Source organism: Myxocyprinus asiaticus, chromosome 25 (genome assembly GCF_019703515.2).
Source record: "Myxocyprinus asiaticus isolate MX2 ecotype Aquarium Trade chromosome 25, UBuf_Myxa_2, whole genome shotgun sequence".
NCBI lineage: Eukaryota > Metazoa > Chordata > Actinopteri > Cypriniformes > Catostomidae > Myxocyprinus > Myxocyprinus asiaticus.
The window spans coordinates 13505977-13529408 of NC_059368.1; the positions used below are offsets into that span (position 1 = coordinate 13505977).

General features: G+C 36.6%; 1 protein-coding gene across 2 annotated transcripts in view; it reads right to left on the reverse strand.

Moving 5' to 3' along the window:
• Positions 1 to 20596, reverse strand: part of snap25a (synaptosome associated protein 25a) — a 39655-nt gene extending 19059 nt beyond the window's left edge. For both annotated transcript variants that reach the window (XM_051655019.1, XM_051655020.1), the window contains exons 1-2: positions 20434 to 20596; positions 1673 to 1816 (exon numbers count right to left, since the gene is read on the reverse strand). In XM_051655019.1, coding sequence (XP_051510979.1) covers positions 1673 to 1744 — 72 coding nt within the window. In that variant the 5' untranslated portion in view covers positions 1745 to 1816; positions 20434 to 20596. The remainder of the gene's footprint in view (positions 1 to 1672; positions 1817 to 20433) is intronic.
• Between the last annotated feature and the right edge of the window lie 2836 nt (positions 20597 to 23432).

Below are 23432 nucleotides of genomic sequence, written 5' to 3' on the forward strand. Positions count from 1 at the left end.
CCCCACATTTTAAATATCTGGGGGATTATTTTCAATTCTGGTAGAATTTTTGCCCTGAGCCCTGGATATTTACTGACTCTGATGTTTATTAACAGAAATTCATAAAAAATGCATAAACAGAATACATAAATAATTTATTATTTTCCAACCATGTCTTTTGTATAAACACTTTTAAACAGTTATATACTGTATATATATATACTGTATACCGAATACTGTATATATATAAACATCAAAGGGACAGTTCACCCAAAACTGAAAACGCTGTCATAATTTACTCACCCTCATGTTGTTCCAAATCTGTATGACTATCTTTCCTCTATAGGACAAGAAATGAAGATGTTAAGCAGGATGGTATTCTCAGTCACCATTCACTTTCATTGCATCCTTTCTCCATACATTAAAAGTGAATGGTGACTGAGGCTAACACTCTGCCTAACATTTCCTTTTGCATTCCACTAAATAAAGAAAGTAATACAGGTTTGGAACAACATCAAGATGAGTAAATTATGACAGAATGTAAATTTTTGGGTGAACTATCCCTTTAAGAATACCAACTGCATTTGTGCAATTTATGAGTAAATGTTAGCATTTTTCCATACAAATGCCATGGAATGAGAGTCTGGATCTTATTAATTCAGATCGCTTTGGATGAAAAGGCCTTAGGATATTTTTTGCAGTGTGGAGTGCTGTTTGCGTTTTAATATTCTGCTCAGCTGTGAGAATCATAGCGTGGGGTGGCAGTGAGAAGCTCCATCAAACTGCAAATACACACTAGCACCACCCCCAGCTCTTATACACACACACACACACACACACACACACACACACACATGGCAAATGCTGCAGCGTTATGTAAGGCTGGGTGCAGGTGAACCCTCCCTCCACCTGACACACACATCCACAAACATTCACATACAGTATGGACCCTGACAGCTCACAGTCCCAGGCTAGCTCACAGAACAGGCTGTATAAAAAAGAAAGAAATCTGTGACCTAAATTACACTAGTCAGTTATAATGTATGCAATTTCAACAATTCATCTGAACCTTAATCAGCAGAGGATAAAACCGTGCAATAATAAACAACTTCAATAGTGTCAGCAATCTGGTGAGGAGCAACTTCTGCTGAAAAATTTTTTAACAGCTGACTTAATTAATAAATGCTAAATTAAACAAAAATCAGAGGAGAGATACATGTACTTTAGTATACTTCTTGATTTATCATTATCACTACAAATAAGTGATAAGAGTTTTGATTAATATTTTTAAATGAATTTTTTTTGACAAAAGTACATTTGTGGTAATTTTAATCACAAAGCAAGTTTGCATAATGATGACAGAAATAATAATAATTATTATTCATTTTTATTATTAATCATAAATATTATGTTTTCTTGTTATAGTCTAATAATGAGTTATTATTGTGTCAAAAAAGCAGAAATTAAACAATAATTAAAAATAAATTTCTGCATATCAGACACTTAAATATAATCTGTATCGTATCAGTTAAAAAAACAATATCAGTTTGTTTATAATTAGCAAATCTAAAAAAAAACAACGCATCAATTTCGTTAGTACTGCATTTGTTTGAGACTTTTGGTTGTAGTCAACTGTGACTGATGATGGATGAAGAGTGATGATCTTGTAAGTGTAGGCAGTTAATGTCGTCACCTCATCAGCCAGCTGGTCTGCACGTTGCTGCATGTCCGATAGCTCATTGCGCATATCCGAATCATCTGCCATGGCTGCTGGGTGTGCTAGGTGGAGCTGGTCTCCAACTGGGAAGAGTGGGTCTTACTGGAAGTCTGGGGGAAGCTGAAAGAAATCGACAATGGGAAAGAAAATAGAAAACCATAAAACAAATAATAATGGAGTTCAAGAATGAATGATGTCTCTAATACATACATGTCTCTAAGTGCATTGCACTTCAAAGAGTCAAACAGTTTAATTGTCAAAGCAACTGCAGTCATTTATCCAGGTGAAAGGCTCAGAGAAGTATTAAATGACAGTCTGGGTCAGATTTACAGATTTAAGGAAGAACAAAAATCAAAATCTAATTTAAACCTGGGAAAGAATTAGAAACATAAAAATGTTAGGATTATGACAAATGTAATGCAATTTTTTTTGGATGTATTATGAGGAAGAATTATTTCTAGATCATTAATCAAATGTAAGCAAATTTTACAAAAGGTCATATTTCCTTGCTTCCACTGAAACACACAAGATGCACTTTGGAACATTCTTAAATCATGTTGTGATAACATAAATCATCAGATTTTGTAGAGTCCGTGCCTGCTGGAATGCATGCTGTCGTTGAAGCAAAAGGGACACACACCTAATCCAATGAAATTAGTCAAATTCATGTTAATATTGCAATTCAACTTTCCGCTCAAATTGTTATGCTGACAATGCATTTTGTGATGAAAAAAACAAACTGTGTTAAATTAGAAAAAGATTTCACCAGTGGACTCTGGACTCCACTGAACTACACTCATCCTGAACCAATAGGCTACTCTCCCTTTCTCAGATCAATAAACTCCTGGGAATCAGCAGCTGACATGACATTAGGCACTTCAGAGGCCAGATCGAGTTATACAGCTAATAAAGCCCTTTCATAAACACAGCCTAATTAAATGTCATGAAAAGGACAGTAGGACATTGCCTGCTCTCAAGGAACCCATTGCTTCCTCATACATACTTTCTATCAGTTGTGAGGTGCTGGCTGCTGTGTTTTGCTGATTAAATTCTTCCCTGAGGTTCTGGGTGTACCAAGAGAAATGATTCTGTCACGGAAACTGTGAGGTTGACAGATATATTCCTGAAAAGGCTGGTTTGACAGCTAGAAAAATGTCCACAGGGGGCTGTTACCGAAAAGACTAGGAACAGCTTACTGAATAATTGTAAAAGTGAGTTAAACCACAAAATATCTCATTAGCAGACGAGCAACCAAAAGCAGCAACTATTCACTTTTTATTTTCCAGTAGTACCGACCAGATGTTTTAAAAAGGATCTATTTTAAAAGAAACAAACTACTGCAGAACATCCTCTAAAAGTAGTGATGCTACTTACTCATTTTCAATAATGTGCCAGATGATAAGCTGCTTTTAAATTATACTGCAAAAAATCTTTTTTGTCTCGTTTGCCAGTAAAAATATCGAAATGTTTTTCAAACAAGCCAAGTTAGCTTGAGAAGACAAATTACATAATTTGTCTTGTTTTCAGAGAAATCTAATAAAATGTAGTAGTGTTTATGCTAATAACAAGAAAAAACAAGTTTAAGTTGAGCAAAACCCACAAATATTACTCTGAAAACAAGACTTTTTTTTACCTGAAAAATAAGACAAAAAATACTCTCTAAGAAAAGTATTATTTTGCAGCGTACCGTAGCTTTTCCAGAAAAAAAAAGCTTTTTTCCAATCAGCTGTGAGCTTGAGTAGACTTAATGAATAAATACCCTGTATCATACAGTACTTTATTTTCAATGGAAATTGAACCACTCGTACAAACATTTACTTATTAAATAATAATTATTATAATGTTATTGTTGCGTACATGTGGTTAGAAACAAAAGATGACTAAAGCATCAAAAACTGGCTTTGATGTAATGGTCAGATGTTTTTAAATATATAACGAATAGAATTCAGGGTAAAATAAATTCACATGTATAATATGCAGTAATTAAAATTATTTTTTTGAAATCAGTTTAGACGGATGGGATAATAAAGTGGCTGAAGTACTGTAGTTCTGCAGTTTGTCATCAACAGAACAGAGCATTCATCTTTTGCACCACAACACTGCATCCAGTGTAGACAGCATCACTGATTATAATGGAAGCGATTTGCTTTTGAAGCAACATGAGACACCGCTTGCATCTGGTGTAGACAGGATTGGGGAGTAACGAAATACATGTAATGGGATTAGGTATTTAAAATACAAAATATAAGTAACTGTATTCCACTACAGTTACAATTTAAATCATTGATATTTAGAGTACAGTTACATTCAAAAAGTATTTTAATTACTGAAGAGATTACTTTGCATTTTATTGTCATTTGTTTCATTTAATATTTAGTCCTTTCAGATGGAAAACATTTATACATATAAATGATGCGTTCCAAAATGTGTTTAAACAGCGGTGAAACACTTTCTTATGATGTGTTACATTCATACGAGCAGACAGAGAAGTAAGTTTGAAGTAAGTTTGGTGCAGAAGAAATAGAAACAAACTTTGTGTAAATTGTCAGCTTTACGCTAAGCTAAAATGCTATTTCTAGTCATTTTACATGCACATGTTACCAGGCATGATCATATTTTTTTATCAAGAAAATTCACTTTGGATCATAATTTCTTTTTTCTAGTAAGACCTTTGATATTAGGGCAATAATCGTATTCTTGATAATAATTTTTGTATTGTTTTCCTGTAAAAATATCTAAAATCCTTAAAGCAAGTTCAATTTGATTTATCTTGTTTTAGAAACAACACTGCATAAGATATTTAGGCTTTTCAAAGAATGTATTTTTAACATGTGTATTTTGTTTTACTGTACTGGCAGAGTTTTTATAGTCAAAACAAGTGAAAAAATCTACTAGTGCTGAAGCTGTAATCCAAAGTATTTGTCTGGATGAATGTTTATCAATTAACTGTTTGGTGAAGATCTTTACTTGCCATAATGCTTGGATATGTTGACCGGTAGGGTTGTTGAAGCTTACATTGCTTATACTCGTTTGTTAACTGATTGTTATTTATTTACATTGTTCACTGAAGTTACTGTAACATGTTAACTAATATTCATGACATCTGAGTATTTTATAACATTGCTGTAGTTTCCAGGTTCCCTAAGAGTGTGTGTCGCTGTTTTCTTCTCTCTTTTGCCCCATTTGCAGAAATGCACGAGCTATCATTTATTGTCCTTTTAGCAGATTGTCTCTTTACAAGTCTGTTTAAAAACTACTTTAGGTATAAGTTACAAAAAAGGTAGTTCCCCATGAAATGTGTAATCATCTCAAGTTGTTTAAAATGTACCGATTTTATAGCACTGTAATGCACATATTAATTTGTTTAGTGTGTAACTTTCTATCTATTATAACTTTACTACTAAAGAAATAATTAAATGTATTATTGTAATTTTTATATTGCGTATTTCTGCTAAAAAATTTAATATTTAATGCAGCATATTTCATCTCCATTATTATTAAATTCTCGTTTTATGTTTACAGTTTACTGGTTATTGTGTGCATTTCAAAGACTTACTGTAGTATTACGGTTTTACTTACATTATCAACTGAGGCTGTGCAATAATCGAAAATAATAAAATCTTCTATTGAACTCATATTAGCCATATCACGAGTTTCACCTCTTCAGTTGATAAGTGTAGTACAATACAAACAGTAATAGTAGACAAAACACTTGAATAATCATATGAAAATATACTGATAACTGTTGGTGGTTGAGGAGAGTCCCCTGTTCTCTATGTAAATGCACTTTGAGTGTAGTGTCAGAAAAGCACTATAAGTGTAAAATTCATTCATTCATTCATTCATTCAAAATATATAAATACGAATGTTGTTTATCTTTATCAAAGCAAGTAATATTTAGGTTATAAAGGTTTAATAGAATAACATAATATCAACATAAAAATAGAACATTATGACTCCCACTCTGAATCTCTCCCAGTCATGATCACACACAGGTGATAACCAGGTAACCTCAAACCATGAGATTCATCAGCGCAGAAGAGTAGTGCCAAAATACAACTCACGTAAAGTGTTCTTCCGCAAAATGCTTGCAATTTTAAGTTTCAACCACAGAGGGGGGCCTGGGTAGCTCAGTAGTAAAGATGCTGGCTACCACCCCTGGAGTTTGCTAGTTCGCTAGTTCGAATCCCAGTGCATGCTGAGTGACTCCAGCCAGGTCTCCTAAGCAACCAAATTGGCCCAGTTGCTAGAGAGGGTAAAGTCACATAGGGTAAACTCCTCGTGGTCGCTATAATGTGGTTCGTTCTCGGTGGGGTGCGTGGTGAGTTGAGCGTGGTTGCCGCGGTGGATGGCATGAAGCCTCCACACGCGTTATGTCTCCATGGCAACGCACTCAACAAGCCACATGATAAGATGCATGGGTTGACAGTCTCAGATGCGGAGGCAACTGGGATTCGTCCTCCACCTCCCAGGCTGAGGCAAATCACTACACAAACACAAGGACTTAAAAAGCACATTGGGAATTGGGCATTCCAAATTGAAAAAAAAAAACAAACAAAAAATATTTCAACCACAGATGTTGCTAGAGAGCACAAAGTTCAGTAGTGCAGCTTTTAAAAAAATATATATTTTTATATTATTTTCAAGAGTTTTGAAAATTATGGACATCTGTACTTTAAAATGCACGTTTTTTTTTAACTTAGTAATCATAAATATTTTTGAGTTTGCTAAACTTATTGAATTGAGTTCATGGAACTTACAAACCAACTTGAATTGTTTAGCTGGTAGAACTAATTTGCCTGAAATTGAGTACACTCAAAAATGCTTTGCAGCTACAACTGCCAACATTAATTGCATAATTGTACTCAAGCGATTAAATTTAACACTCCTGCCTGACCTTTCAAAGTGCAATGCTCTGGAGCCTCTAAAGGCTGCCATATTACACTCCTATCTTCACCACTGCAATGAATGTCAACTGCTACTGTGGTAAAAGATCAGGGAGCACCCAACAAGAATTGATTGACACATTCACCCAATCTGTGTACTGATGCAATTTCTCTGAGTAATCGAGTACAACATGTTTTTGATGAATTTGCAGCATGGCACCATATGCATGATGCCCTTGCTTTTACCAGTGCATTACACTAGTACAGAAACCTCTCTCTTACTTGTCCTCACTCAACATCTGATGAATGAGCTCATACAGATCCTGGGTACATCGAAAGTGTCAGGTCAGAGGATGTCAGAGTAAATTCATTTTGACAGTATTCTTGAAATAACCTGAAAGTTTACGTCATGCTTTACTGAGGACAATCCGCCACAGAACATTTGACCAAAACAGAAGTTGCCTCACAATTCTTTATGTTCTTCATATTTATTTAGATTTGAGATGTGGAAAAGCAAAATAATATCAGAGAGAAGTCTTAACTACTAGTTCAGTGAAACATTGGGCTCATGCTTACCAATTTACTTTCTTGTTACTTCCAAGCCGTTCCTGCAGCTGCCTGAAAAAAATATCTTTACTTGCTTTCTTCTCCCCACATTTTTCTCATTTTCAAATTTAAACTGAGCATAATTAGTGGGCCTTTGCATTGTAGGCTAATTAAACCTGAACAATCTAAAAAGCTAACATCTGTGGAGGCTAGAGAAAAAGAACTGAGGAGATGAAACCCTCACTCTCACCGGGAATGCTGTTGTTAAACCATATACCATAATTTAACAATCTCTGGCCTCATGGCAGGTCTGTGTTGACAGGTTTATTCATTATTGCTAAAAACCAATTCTCTATGAAGAAAATAAATGGGATTTTTACTTTTGGATCCGTACTGTTGCACTACTATTATTGACATATTAATAAAAAATCAGCCTGCTAAAAAAGTGGAGGGCAAAAGGTCAAAAGATAAGGGGTTTAGTTTAGTCTTCTTTTAGAGTAATCACAGTTCCTATGTGTCCCAGCATTAATAATAATGGATTAGGTGGTGCTAACTTTTTCTGTAATTTTTTCCATTGCTCTACTTGTCATTAAAACGTGCAGAAAGGAAACCATTGTGCAGAAACAAAAAGATCAAACAAAAAATAATGTTCCTGTATTGTTTTGCTATAATCAAAATACAAAAATGCTCTCATTCCTGCTCAATTAATGGCTGTCATTGTTTCCTGCTTGTTAAATTATGGCAGCATGGTGGCAAACCAGTAGACTCCATGCTAATCCTCAGCCACTCACATCTCTCACAACACTCCAACAAACATAGATATGTGTGCATCACTTTAAAACATTGATATAGAAGCATGCAAAAACGTCTAGCCTGTATATTCAAACGAACTGGAGAGTTACAAGATTGGACAGGGGTTACAAGAACTAAAACTGCTAATACACTGAGAAAGCTGCTAATAAAGTTAAAAGCAGCCAGTATTAGTCTGCAGGATGAGTCTATGCTCTATGCAATGGTAGTCGACCATGGAAAGTGCTTACAGTTTGTTTACAGAGACAATGAGAAGCTCTGTGTTTCAAACAATTGTTTAGAAAGGCTCAGTGTGTGTGTGTGTGTGTGTGTGTGTGTGTGTGTGTGTGTGTGTGTGTGTGCTCATCCTTCGTATCTTGCTGGCTGCCATTTTGTTTTCTCTCCTAAAACATGCTGCCTCTCACTTCACAGCAGCACACAAAATCGGTTCTTCATCCAATCTTAAATGAAAGCTTAAATAATAAACTGATAACTGCTTTGAGTTGCCACTCTCTCTGTTATTCTCTCATGCTTCGCTAAGCATTAAATATGCCTAATATCCCCTGAAATGGAATGAACTTATCATGCCTGACCTCTAAATCTCAGAGTCAGGGAAAACAGACGTGTTTTACGAGATTACCTTTGATATCGGGTTATGGTATTTCCCCTCTGCCGTGTTATGTATGTTACAACAGATTGAGTTCCATGCAACGAGTTATTGAGCTTGACATTTTTCAAAATCAGAGTCTCTGTGAGAATAATTTCTCACAAATGCAAGGACAGAAAAGTGGAGAAGGAAAAAATTGCTCAAACCCTGGATTTCTGCCATGTGCCATTCATCTTGCTACCCTTATGCTTGGAAATTTGATGGACATCTGTCACAGCCATCACACCATGTCTCATGGTCAAATCAACATCGACATATGTAACACAGTGAACATAACAAGGTTTCAAGCGGCAAATCTTTATTCCTAGCATAGTCCTAGCTAGTGGTCAGCCAATGTAAGTTTTTCAATGGCCAAATAATTTCTGTTTCCTGTACAAGTCTATGCGGTTATTACGTGAAAAATGAACAAAAGACTCATACCCGAAGACCCAGTCGGGAGGTAAACTAAACATTTCTGTTTCCTGTACAGAGCCTAATCAGCTGTCACGTGTCAAATAAGCAAAACTACAACTATGTAAGGGATAATGTACAGTCAGCTGGGGTCGGGGTCCTGATCACCCTGTCGGGGTTTATTATGCGATAACAACCGGCTGACTGTCCATTATCCCGCTTATTACATGGTTACTAACCAAATAAATAAATACATAGACATAAAATATTGATTTGTGTTGAAATTATGTAATTATGTGACAAGAAAGAAATCGCGGAACAGCTGAAATCCACCTCCGGTATGCGACGGAGTTCTGTTGGTGTTTATTTTTTGTGGAAATGACCATCTGACTGCCCATTATTCAGCCTATTACAAGACTACTTGCCAAATAAACAAATAAATAGACATGAAACATTGATTTGTGTTGAAATTATGTAATTATTTGAGAAGAAAGAAATCACTGAACAGCTGAAATCCATATTCAGTTTGTGATGGAGTTCTGTTGGTGTTTATTTTATAACTAATGAAAGTCTGACTGCTCATTGTGTATGTTATTACAAGACTACTTTTCAAATAAATAAATAAATGCACATGAAATATTGATCTGAGTTGAAATTATTTTATTAGCTTACTTGTAGAGAACGCACAGTGATCCGAGAAGCAGGAAAGATGACTCGCAAATGCCCCTAAGAGCGGCCTGATTGTGGAGGTACGATTGTTACAGAGAAATATCAGACTACTAGATGGCGCCATTGACCAATCAGAATCGAGTATTCCAGAGAGCCGTGTAATATAACTATAAATTTTGCACATGTGCCACCACAACAGAATGAACTAATCACTCTCTGAGACTACTTATTCTCCCTAAGTCATATCCCCAAGACTTGTTCAAAATGAATGAATCATTCAAACATGACCCATCACTAGTCCTAGCCCTTTGAGCAAAACCAACACAAAAAATCAAATTCTTAATGAGTATCTCTGTCTTGTTTTCCTGTAAATTCTCTTTATCTTTAATGCCATCCTTAAAACAAGATCAATTTACCTGAGAAGCAAATTTGCATAATATTTTAAGTGTTTTCTTAATGTTCCATTGGCAGATTTTTAAAATGTATTTACTTGCTGACTAAAATGAGTGAAGTGTATGCTTAAACAAGTGACACAAATCTTCCAATCAAACAAGACAAAATACACTTACAAGTACATTCAAGATTCTCTGCATATGCAGTGTGTCCTCTCAGTTGAACGTATCTTGTTTTAATCATGTTTAGATATTTTACAAGACAAAGATACAGTACTGATTAAGAATGGGATTTGCAGTGTATTAAAAAATTACATGAAAACAGAGTGTAGTGGCAAGTTACTCAGGAAGGTAATAAATACATGTCAACAGTTTCATTATGTTTACAGTAGCTGAACAAATATAAGAAATAAATTGCAATGGATGATGCATTATATAGAGAGACATCAGAGGACCCTGAGATCATTAATGCATCCATTTGTCTCCAGCTATGCCTTACACTTGATTGAAAGCTGTGGAGTAATGGAAGTAGCCGGCCACCTGTAAACTATGGCAAAGGCTTATTATTCACAAGGCAATCTAGCCAGATGAGGACAGGCCTCTCATCTCAAGAGCAGTGATTAATAGCATCAGATCCCTTCCTCCTGAGTGGAGGATTTGCATGGAGGGATTCCAGAGCTCTGTTAACACGTCTTATTTAACCTCTTACTGTTTACACTCCTTATACAAATCAGGCATATAATATACACAAATAGACATACATGTATAAGCACATGCATTGAATTTCTGTGGAAATTTCATCTGAAGATAATAAAAAAGGCCTCTACTGCATTAGAATCTACTTCAAATTTGATTATACTGCAGTGAATAAGAAATTCTCCACTACCAACCTCAGGTAATGGGCTTCCCCAACTGACTCTTGGTTGCTCCCAAGGTTTCTTCCTCATCTACCTAAACAACATTATAGAGTTGCTTTGGACCAATATGTTTTGTAAAAAGTGATACAAAAATAAAATAAAATTGAATTGAAATGTGATTATTCTGCACTAAAGTTCCATCTTTGGAGTATTTTGGCAAATCTTCAACTTAGTCTCATTGAATCACCTAACTATGCTGACATTTCTGCAAAATAATTTTTTGTTGGCTTGTTGTACATATCACAGCAGTTTCCTGGTGATATAAACGCTAGAGGCACTACAACAACCAAGACCTTTATTTCCTTCACGTAAAGTAAAACGGCAGAATATCAGTTCATAAATGCTTGTTCCTCACACAATGGGCTTCATTCATGAAACATGAGCAGAACAAATTTTTGTGTAAATCGTTCGTAAAGCCGTTCTGACATAAATTCTCGGATTCATAAAAGTTTTCATATTTTCAAAACATTAGTTGGTACAAACAAAACTTACACCTGCTCCCGACCACGTGTAAATTGTGCGTAAGACATCCGAAACGTGTTGTGTTATTTCAGGCAAACTGTCATGACTTCATTTTGATAGACATGAAATTAAATAATTAATGAAAAAATTAAATGATAATTAAATTAGTGAAATTAACCTTAAAAAATAACTACTTATCACAAAAATAAAGAAGACGAAGAAAAACGTTTTGTCATCTTTTTAAACCATAGCCTATACTTATTTAGAAACGTTTATTTACTGCTTAAGTAACTCTGCTTATCATTTTCCCAGCAGAAGTGCCTTTTAACTTGACTGGTTGGACTTATTATTATTTATTATTTGATATGAGCTCTATAATTTAGGTTTCATATTTTTATTGGCATCTGTAACTACCTCGATTAGTTGATAACGTAGTCAATATTAATGCTGTTAAACCCATAAACAAACACATCGCAGACAGGTGCGTACCCAATACAATGTGGAAAAAAAAGAAAAAGCCTGCACATTGTCATATAGCTTGAAAATCTGTACTATCATATAGCGTTTCAGTCATAGACCTTCTTCAGGCATTCTATTAATTTCTCTGAAGATTCTTCCAGTTGCATGTAGCCTACATATCTGTTACCATCATGATTTACCTGAGAGGTTTCAAAGATGATGCTGGCAAAGCACTCAATAGAACCAGAAAAGGTTAATGGTGGGGGACGTCATCCTCCTGGTGTGAAGTGAACATTTTCTACACTCATGTCAAGCCATTTTTATTTACTTCTTGAATTGTTGGATTCACAAAAGAGCGTCATATGACAGCAAAAACATGTGATGACAGTACGTCTGCACATTCTTTGAGACTTGCCCCTTTTTCACCCAATTTGGAATGCCCAATTCCCTATGCGCTTTTAAGTCCTCGTGGTTGCATAGTGATTCACCTCAATCTGGGTGGCAGAGGATGAATCCCAGCTGCCTCTGCGTCTGAGCCCGCCAACCTGCGCATCTCATCATGTGGCTTGTTGAGCACGTTGCCACGGAGACATAGCATGTGTGGAGGCTTCACGCCATCCACCGCGGCATCCATGCTCAACTCACCACGCGCCCCACTGAGAACGAACCACATTATAGCGACCATGAGGAGGTTACCCCATGTGACTCTACCCTCCCTAGCAACCGGGCCAATTGGTTGCTTAGGAGACCTGGCTGGAGTCACTCAGCATGCCGTGGGTTTGAACTAGCGAACAGGCAAACTCCAGGTGTGGTAGCCAGCATCTTTTACCACTGAGCTACCCAGGCCCATGATCCTGCTAAATTAAAATGTTACGATCGTTCATAAAAACGATTTAATTACTGTTCCACATAGATGTTAACAGCATTTACTAGCGAGTCTGGTGTCTTCCTTATATGCCGTTTTCAGGGGCGTGGATTATGATAATTGTGAATGAAAGTGCACACGCCTCCTCTTTACGAATGTTTGGAATTCCCTAAAATAGGAGTATGATGCGTTTGTGAATCCAGCGGAAAGTTTTCGGGAAGGTCAATTTTATGCGCATATTCCTCAGAATTTCCTCATATATTTACAAAAGTTTCATGAATGAGGCCCAATGCTATTTTGTAACATCAAAACAATTTTACTATAGTGCATGTCTTGTAAGGCGATACATTTTAATGTTTGCATTACATGATCAACTACATTTATAAACTTGTTCACGTGCAATTGTTGCACTTGCGATGTAAATGACCACGGTACGAGTCCTGAAGAGCATGTGAGGTGACACATGAACTGAAAGTGTCATAGAAGCACCACAAAATTACGTGGTCATTCAGCAATCACGTTTTTCATAGTATTCTTTCTAGCACAAATTTTCTCCTGCAATACGGACTCATGTTGCGGCGCCATAAACTAGAATGAATGACTGCAGCAGCCCTAGAACCTTATCTATTTCCCCCTTTACATTGGGTGAAAGTCTCTTGTGATTTAGAGGGGAACCAACAGCCAGTGCAATTGATTTGACAGAGTCCATTTCACAAGCCCATTTGTGTTCAGCTCTGCAGTAACAGCAGCAGGTCCTGCTGCAGAAAGCCCTCCCTCCTAGTTGCTTGTAAACCTCATAGTCAGATCCCCTCTCATGGGGAAGCCCCGGGATGGACTTATTAACAACACAGCCATTAAAGCAGACACTGTGTTCCCTGCCCGACACCCTGCTCTCCTTGCCTCTTCATCTGGCTCCAAGGTTCTTGGAGATATGTCAAGTGATGAGCTTGACATGGCAAGGATTCAGCTGTATGTGGGCTTTACTCGGGGGGAGGGATGGCTTGGAGCTTGTTCAAAATTAAGAGTGACATTTCTGTTTTTTATTGCAACCTCGTAGGGTTGTAATGATAAAAGAAAACCGCATAGAAATGAGGGTACTATGACAGTGGGTGCAGCTATTATTTGATATGTTCTACAGTTGCAGAGAGAACCTCACTATAAAAAAAGCACATTCAAACACCCTCGTATCTGCAGAAGATATATGCACCTGTTTTCAACTGCTGCTTTGATTGGTATCTTAACATTGTTTCATTGCATTTACATACTATTCCACTTCATCTACAGACACTGCAACAAAGTCAAATTGAATCAAAGGCAAATTGTGTGCCATCACATGTAATTTATATGAAAATCTCCTAAACTGCGCAGATGCTATCAAGTGGTTGTAGATGATGACATTTGTTTTGTTGATCAGACAGGAAAGGTGGGGGGTAAGAAGGTATGTCAAAAACCCATAGAAGTGACACCTGAATGATAGCACCAGCAGGTGTTAAATATTTGAGGAGTCACAAACAAGAGACATTAAAAAGCAACAAGGAAACCCAGAATCCAGGAAACAGTCAAGCTCTATGAAAAGACATGTTAAATAGATGCATTAAGTTATTTATTTCTTAGAAATACAATCTATTAAAGGAATATTCCAAGTTCAATACAAGTTAACCTCAATCCACAGCATTTGAGGCATAATGCTGATTACCACAAAAATAATTTTAAAATCATTTTAAAAATAGGATAACTGTAAACATTTAAAATAATAATTGTAAAATAGGATATAACTTTACACAATAAAACCTGGTAACACACCTACTGTTTACCTCTTGTGACTATACTTATTCATGGTAGAGCCATCTTTGAATGAAAACGAGGCTGTGAGGGATAGACCTACCATCTCTTCAATGGCGCAAACTGTATAAAGCTGTTAAAAAGCTCCTAGATCACATCTGATTGTCCACAACTCATGTTGTCTGGAGTTTTTTGCCGACAGAGTGTTCTTGAAAAGATGTTTTTTCAATGTTTTCAGAACGATCCAAAAACACTTTATAATGCAGTACAGCCGATTGAAGAGACTGCAGTCTCTCCCTCACAACCTCGTTGTCATTCCCATCAAAAATCAAAGATGGCACTGCTGTGAATAAGGTCTGTACTTGTACAAGTGAGTATTTCACTGTTTAAGGACTGGCCCCATTCATTTCCATTATAAGTACCTCATTGTGACCCAGATTTTTGCTTTTTTTAAAGAAAAGAGATTTTAAAAGACATTTTATTTTTGTGGTAATCAACAATATGCCACAAATGCTGCTGACTGAGTTTAATTTATTGACCACGAAATATTCCTTTAAATGTTTTAAGCATGATGAAATGTTGAAAGCAATGGTAAATGCTTACCATTTAAATTAAATATGTTAAATATGTTGAATACGGTGTTTAATTACAGTCTGTTAGTGAAAATGTATAGGTTAAAGCTCAACTACAATAACATCAACCACTAACAATACAAAGGTTTCACTCAAAACTAGATCATGAATTAGAAAAGGTGTAGGGGGAATTTTTGATGAATGAGAAACATTGTCGATGGTACAAAAAAAAAAAGTTTAAAGCTTTAAAAGTCAACCATTTTACATCCGTAATGTGACAAATTTGAAACAAGATAACAAATTTTTTTAAATGTGGGCAGGCACCTGAATTTATTCATTGGAAATAACTGGATCATGTAAAGTGGGCGTGGCATACCGAAATGTAGCCAGGTGGTTGGAAGAGAAGTGAAGCAAATTATTACATTTTGATAAAAGATGACAAAGATCATGCACAATAAAACCAGGAATGTGGATTTACAAAGTAAATAGGGTCAATTTTCAATTTCATGTTTAACTATAGTGCATTTATCTTTCACCATCCTTTTTAATTAATTTAATGAGCCAGTGTATGTATTGTTATCAAATCACTGTTTTAGAGTTTCTCGAACATGGATCAACAGTCAAATAATACCCAGAAATATGCAAACATCTAGCAAGGCTAATATTGAAATGGAGTTTCTGAGTAGCATTTACTACAGCATGTTACTTAAAACTGAAATATGAGTCAGTTTAATGGAATCACACTGGCTATAATCTTTACATTTAATCTGAGTAAGGATGAATCATCTATGATGATATCATCTATTCATGCAGTTGTAGATGTATCTTACATAAGCACTACACTGTAGAATTAAAAAGATATTAAATGCAGATTTGCAACAAACAGAAATGTTCAAATCATGCTGTGTACTAACTTCAATTAATGAGCTCTTGGTACTTGGTAAAAGAGCCACAATTCTAAAATGGCTCCAGACTCCAGTAATGAGCAAATCAAAAGATGCCAGAACATTTGTCCAAATTGCTCACAATTACAGTGAGCAAAAGCAGCGAAGAATGAAAATATATCCATCTGATAGGGCATAAACATTAAGATGCCTACCACAGACGAATGACACAGGTAGCAAAACAATCATTTTGATGGTACTGATTAGGCAGCTAACTTGCCCATTGAGTAAGGGGATTAGAGGTAGTGTTTTAATCCAAAGCAGGTGTGCTTTAGACAAGTGCGTGACCCATGACGGCACTCAGTGAACTGGATTTGCATTCTCACGCATATTCTAAACATTTTCTTGAACCTGAAGTTAAATATATAGGCTATGATTGCTTTAATTCCTCTAGTATCACAGTACATGCCAAATACCAAAAAGCACTTAATCCTTTGCCACTTTGCTATTTTTTCTTTTTTTCAATAAATTCTAGACTGTGCTTTTTTTTATCCCCTTTTCTCCCAAATTGGAATGCCCAATTCCAACTACTTAGTAGGTTGTGATGGCGCGGTTACTCACCTCAATCCGGGTGGCGGAGGATAAGTCTCAGTTGCCTCCGCTTCTGAGACCGCCAATCCACGCATCTTATCACGTGGCTAGTTGTGCATGACACAGCGGAGACTCCGCATGTGGAGGCTCATGCTACCCTCTGCGATCCACGCACAATTTACCACGCGCCCCACTGAGAGCGAGAACCACTAATCGCGACCATGAGTAGGTTACCCCATGTGACTCTACCCTCCCTAGTCAGCGTCAATACTCGCTGAGCTACCCAGGCCCCCCAGACTGTCCTTATTAACGAAGTGACCTGACAGGAAGAGGACTCATTATACAGTATATACATTTTTCTTTATGTTGTTTTAAATTAGCTCTCTTCCCACCCCCAGAAATCTCTAGTGGTATTTGCTGATGGTGGAGGGGAAACCCACATGTGTGGGTAGAGCTTAAAGGCTGAGATGTTTGTCATGAGGGGGCCTCTCTCTCTGCAGTCATTATGCATCATCCAAGCTAATTATTCTGGGTATCTTGTCTTTTCTCCTCTCATCCTCAGCCGCCCTCCTCTGACATCTCTCATCTGCCTTTTTTCTTCTCTGTCAACATAATCCCACTCTTCCTCTTGCTCATCTTTTCATCCATAGATGTCTTCAGTCCTTTATCTATGATGCATGTGACCATATTTTCTCAGAGGGTTCAATAGAGTGCACTTGTTGTGCAGGACTGTCGCAGAGATATCCGGTAGCCATTTTGTACTTTGCCCAGTGTTATTGTTTGCAAGCTACTCTTTTGTGTCCTAGTTTAGTGGCCCCACCAGACTGGCTCTTCTTCTTAATTTGGAGAATAGCAAATAAATTCTCATTTTTTACACTGCTGGTTTCTCTCTACTGCCTCGTGCTCAAGTCCAGTCTATATTATAAGGTCATATAATTAGGAATATGAAATCCTGAAGTTTAGGGTGATAGGTAGGACTATAAATGTAATTGTCAACATTAACAGATAGGCTACAAGCAAAGCTTCCCTAAGCTTCTTGTTCATTTTTCATTATATCTGCACATCACACAGAGCCGGTACTAGGATGTGATCTTTGTATCAGCCTAAAGGCATTTTGGCCTTTTAGGGTGGGCAATAGGTTCTCTCTTCGTCTGCCGGTCCCACTTGGTCATTTCACCGTCCGACTGGGGGTGGGAGGAAGAGGGGGGGTGTACAAGGAAAATCTGGGCCATGGCATCACAATGTTTCATTTAAATAATTTGATATCAGTCATGATGTAGTTGATTAATCAAGGCATCAAAACAGCCATAACAAAGCACTTCACTGTCTCAATGTCAGAATTTGATGAATCAATTTCCAAATGACACATTAATTGGAATAAGAGAATAGTTTCAGTAAATTACTGCCCTATGAGCTCAGCCAATTTTGTATCAGTTGAAAATGTGCAATTAATTTAAGAGCAAACACATATAATAATCCCTGGGATTGTTTACTGAACATATAATTTACATTTTGCTTATTGCTTATAAAGGATGGACCTGCATCATTATTCATATTCTTGCATATGTTTTTGATCTTGTTGTTATCTATTAATATGACTCCAATTCACAAAATGCTTGCATTAACTTGAATTAATATTAGATTCGTACATTATCATACTTTAGTGGTCATGGATAAATCAAGATGAATCATGGTCTGAGTTGGTATCGTGAGTCACCACTTATTCAGGAACATCCCAGCCGCCCTGCGCTCTGCAGTCAAGCCACAATAAGCCGCATTAAACCATCAGATTCAACAGTCGTGCCAGAAGCGTGCCAACCTGTCTCTCACAATCGTCGCAAGTCAACTACAGCTCTTAACGAGTGAAATAGCGTACAAATAGAGCAATCTGAATGTTGATTTCATAGTAGTGAAGTATGCACCAGTAATTATGCACGCGTTTACTATCCTTCGGCATAGGCTACTAAAATACTGATCAGCAACAAAATTATGATCATAAGAGTCAGCACACATTGTACAGCCCATATTAAATACGTGATAGTTTTGTCGTTCATACCGAACGCGTTCTTGTGTTGAATAATAAACAAATAAATAAATAAATAAATAAATAAATAACATATATGTATCGCATGTTTTTAGAAACATTGTAAAAACAGCGCGGACGAACGTATAAACGGCGTTCGGCTTAAAAAACAATAGGCTATGCAAGGTTCCAAAGGAAGGCACGTGACAGAAAAACAGCTCTTCTGCAGTACCCCGACATGCTCAAGTCACTCTGCTGCACTATATCTGACTGGATGATTAGATCATATTTCGTGTCGTTATGGACATCCAGTTAATGTAGGGATTTTACGCTCGAGATAATACTATTGTGTAATCATAAAGTATGATTAACACTTGAGGAAATAGTCGAGGTGGGAAAGATGGCTCGAGGTTTAAACCTGCATCATATGTGAGCCCAAATAATCATCCTCAGTGAGGGTATCTCCAGCATTCGCCCCCGCTCGCCTGTGCCCAAGCCCCCGCCCATCGTCTACCACCAGGAAGACACGCACTGACAATTACATACTGCCAACCTCATCACGTAGGCTACATAGCTTACTGCAAGGTTGAGATGATTTGGTATGGTAAACTTGAATGAATGTGTTCGACTCCATTCCATAAGTTTGAACATCATGTCTTCCCCTCTAACTCCCCCGATTGCTTCCTCTGCAACACACACACACACACACACACACACACACACACACACACACACACACACACACACACACACACGTTGCTGCGGCTATCCTAATGAGGACTCTCCATAGACATAATGATTTTTATAGTGTACGAATTATATATTCTATCCCCTAATCCTAACCCTAACCCTCACAAAAAAAAATTCTGCATTTTTACATTTTCAAAAAAAAAAAAAATAAAAAAACATTGTTTGGTATGTTTTTTAAGCGATTTGAATTATGGGGACACTAGAAATGTCCTCATAAACCACATGTATAGCATAATACTCTTGTAATTACCAGTTTGTAACCTAAAAAAAATTCCTCATAACACCCCCCCCCCTCCCCCCCCCACACACACGCACACATTCATTCTCGACCACACTGTCGCAGTTTGCCATATTAACCTCCCCCACAACCAGTCGCTGATCACTTTTACTTTTGATTAATTTTCGCCTCATGCGATCGAACCTGTATTCTCTAGTTTCTTAAATGTAAGAAATCATGTAGGGAAAAGCCATCGAGGTGATCCGATCATAAACTGCTGTTATTAGCTATAGCTTAAAAAATTAAACCCATAGGCGTTAATTTTCAGTATAATTTCGGTGATCAGTGGCCTGATGCTGTACCATCAACAGAGCCTCTCAAAAAACTGGTTGTCTGGTTCTCTCGAATATATGGTAAAATCAAACGGGGTGAATCGACGACTATGCCCACAACTTTGCCTGACAAACAATCGAATTACGGACACAAAACGCATTGGAGTGAACGCAGTCGCTGTCCATGGTGCTGAAACGCAGAAACCGGCCACATCGTGCTGCATCCAACACACCGTTCGAATGCGTAGTAACAATACATGATTGTCCTTATACGTCAAAATCTGACATCCTTTAGATGTTTTAGTCTATCAAGCTTTAATTCAATCAGTTAAATGGATCAGCTAAATAAATTATTACTGACTTCTATTAATTAGCTAGTTTTCATAGTGCTTTTTTAAAAAAAGGCTACTATTGCTCTTAGTCAAGGCTTGCGCTGCGAATAAAAAGTCAAACCACTTTTGGTCTAATACATATAAAAGAGGGAAGGATCAAAAATCACCGCATAAAATCAATTTTATCATCCACTGGTTTAAATGAAGCTTACCTGATTCCGTAGTCGGCGGACGACGTCAGCAATGAAGTGGGTATGAATGCGAATTTTCAACGGAGAACCACCATCGACCCTCTTCTGTAGAGACTGAGTTGCTGCAAAGGCAATGTGCGTGTTTGATGCCTCTTCAGTTCTTCTTCAATGGAGAGCAGCGCTGCCCTCGACAAATATGGCGTCCGCTTTGACGTCACCGACGTGTATTATAAATCTGTCGAAGGAGGTGCGGTCCCAAATCAAATTAACCAACATAGTTTGGAAGCAGCATACCAATGTTGTGTTAACAAAAAGTTTAGTAAAGTGTTCCTCGAAAACCAAAAAGTAAGAATGTTACATTTGTTTTACAATTAGCTTGTGGAGTATCATGTCAATGGTGATGACAAAGTATGGCTTTTTTAAAGGTATACGCATTTCAATTTCATAACAAAATTCCATAAAATTTAATTGCGTAATCTTTAACAAAAATTAAAAAAAAAAAAAAAAAAAAAAAAACCGTAAAATATTTAGGCTATTTTTCATTTTACTTTGTTAAAGATTAGGCAGTTCAATTTAATTTTGATAATGTGTAAATCTTATTTTATTTTATTTTGAAATTAAAACAACTGACTACTCTCATACCTCAGCATGAGATTAAAATGCCTTGTTATTTCAGCCACGTAACCAGTGTTCAAATTGCGACACAGTTCTGAGGGGTACCATTAAAAACCCAGAATTTTCAGATTAATTCAGAATCATTTAATAATTTTCACTCTGAAATTTTGCAAACTATTTTTGGCCTTTTGGGGGTCCCTTAACTCTTATGGGGGGTATGGGAGACCCCCCCCCCCCCCAATCAATTCGAACACTGCATGTAATGCTAAATTCACATGCTCATTAGGGAAACTCCTGGAGTGCACTGCAAAACCATCATGATAAACTGCTAAGACCTGGATGTCAAAAAATGGAAGAATGACTTGCAAAATTTGAAGTATAGGTCCTCTTCCAAGAAGTTATTCTGAATAAACTGATTGTGTTCCTGAATTTATTGTGTATATACAGCCATGCATCTTTACTGATCACATGATACTCAAAGATTAAAGAGATGTTTTGCATATTAATGCACGGTTTAAACTCATTTTGCCAGGGAATTGCACTCTATATATTTTTTTATATACTATATATACCCCTTTTAAATGTAAATCCACTCAGTCAATCTGTTATAATGTATTGCTTAGTAATGGAGTGAGGAAAAATAATACAAATATTTTCATGAGGATTAAATGGTAAATTTGGTAATGACGGTAGTTTGTTCTTGATAAATTACACTGTAAATGATTTTTGTAGTTTTGACAGTATTATTGCTGTATTTCCAAATGCAACTTACTGTAGATGCTGTTTACAGTATGTTACTGTCAAACTGATCTGTATTCTTTAGAGAAAAAATGAGCGGGAAAATAATTACAGTAATTTTCTGTTAAATTGCATGAGAACTGGCCCAATCTTAAACCTGTACATACACAATTTAGAGGGGAAATTAGTGGTATTATTCAGTGATCTATTATCAAAAAGACGAAACCCTGGAGATGTCTTCTCTGCATTGGACTTATAGAATCGCATAAAAAGTAGAACGGTATGGGAATGCACCTGGCAACCTCTGAAAGTTGAGCCTACACTCGACTCCTCGTCACTTCAGCTTTGAGAGGAGCACAAGCAAAGTAATCACTTTTCGACTGAACCAGGTGAGCATCAAAAATTGCACAAAACATCTTTTAGCAGTTTATAATAATTTTTTCAAACATTCATCATTTTACAATGAAGATATCATGTCATATTTGAAAAGTTTACATTCTCAAACAGATACTAGCATTAGTTATAACAGCCTGTTTAGTATTGGAGTAAGCACTTGCAAGTTTTGAAATACTATAAGTAATCAAATTACCTTATGTGTGAACAAATTTTGTTCTTACACTAGTCGAATGGGCGCAGCTCGTTGGATGCCCCATTTTTATTTTGATGTGCTGCAGAGTTATACCGACCTCTTTATTTGACGTGTCCATCTAAGATAAAGTTAAGTAATGTACAAATATAACATGTGTATATGTTTTGCTGTGAATTTTATTCTACATGTCTGTAAGTAACTTCCATCTCAGTCCTTTCTGAATGATGCACAACCTTGGTTGTTGAAAGTGTATTCTCTCCCTTGTAGCTTAAATGCCATCTTGATATAAAAACAAGATTGAAGTTGCATAATATGAATTGATTTTTGTATATTGTTCTCTAGGTCTGGACAGGCAAATAACTGGAGAGTGTTCTTTTAGTCATTTGGACATCTGGTAAACTTAATATTGAAGTTTTTGAATGGATTTTATGTGTGTAGTTTACATTTATAAGTAACATTTATGTGATATTTGAGTTGTCATTGTGTAATAAATGTTATGTTTGCAAAAAGGCTTCAGTTGTTTCATTCTTTTTTACTTGTAATAAATAGAAGTTAGTTACTCCAACTCTGTAAGCTAAAATTGTGCTTCCTGTACCTACTTCTACAGTATGGACTCTGCAATTTAATATACAACATACAAACAATTACCTTAATTAATTTTACTGTACAGCTAATATACTGACTTTTAATATACATCTTACAAACAATTACCGTTATTCATTTTACAGTACAGCACACACTGTAAATCATTATATAGTATGCTGTAAACTACTGTAGATAGTTTTACAGTAGTTTTACTGTGGTATGGAATACAGCAGCTTGCTGGCTATTTGTTGCCAGTAAGTTACTCTTGATTCTACGTCATATTTTTTACAGTGTGATCAAATCTGTGATTGTCAACCAAAGTAATGCATACTAAGAGTAGCACGTATGGGTGTCCTTGCCAAATTCCCCCCATTGGCCCTTATCTATCATAGCCTATCAATCTCCATCCCTGAATTGGCTACATCACTCTACTCTCCTCTCTACCAATAGCTGATGTATGGTGGGCGTTCTGCCGCACTATGGCTGCCGTCAC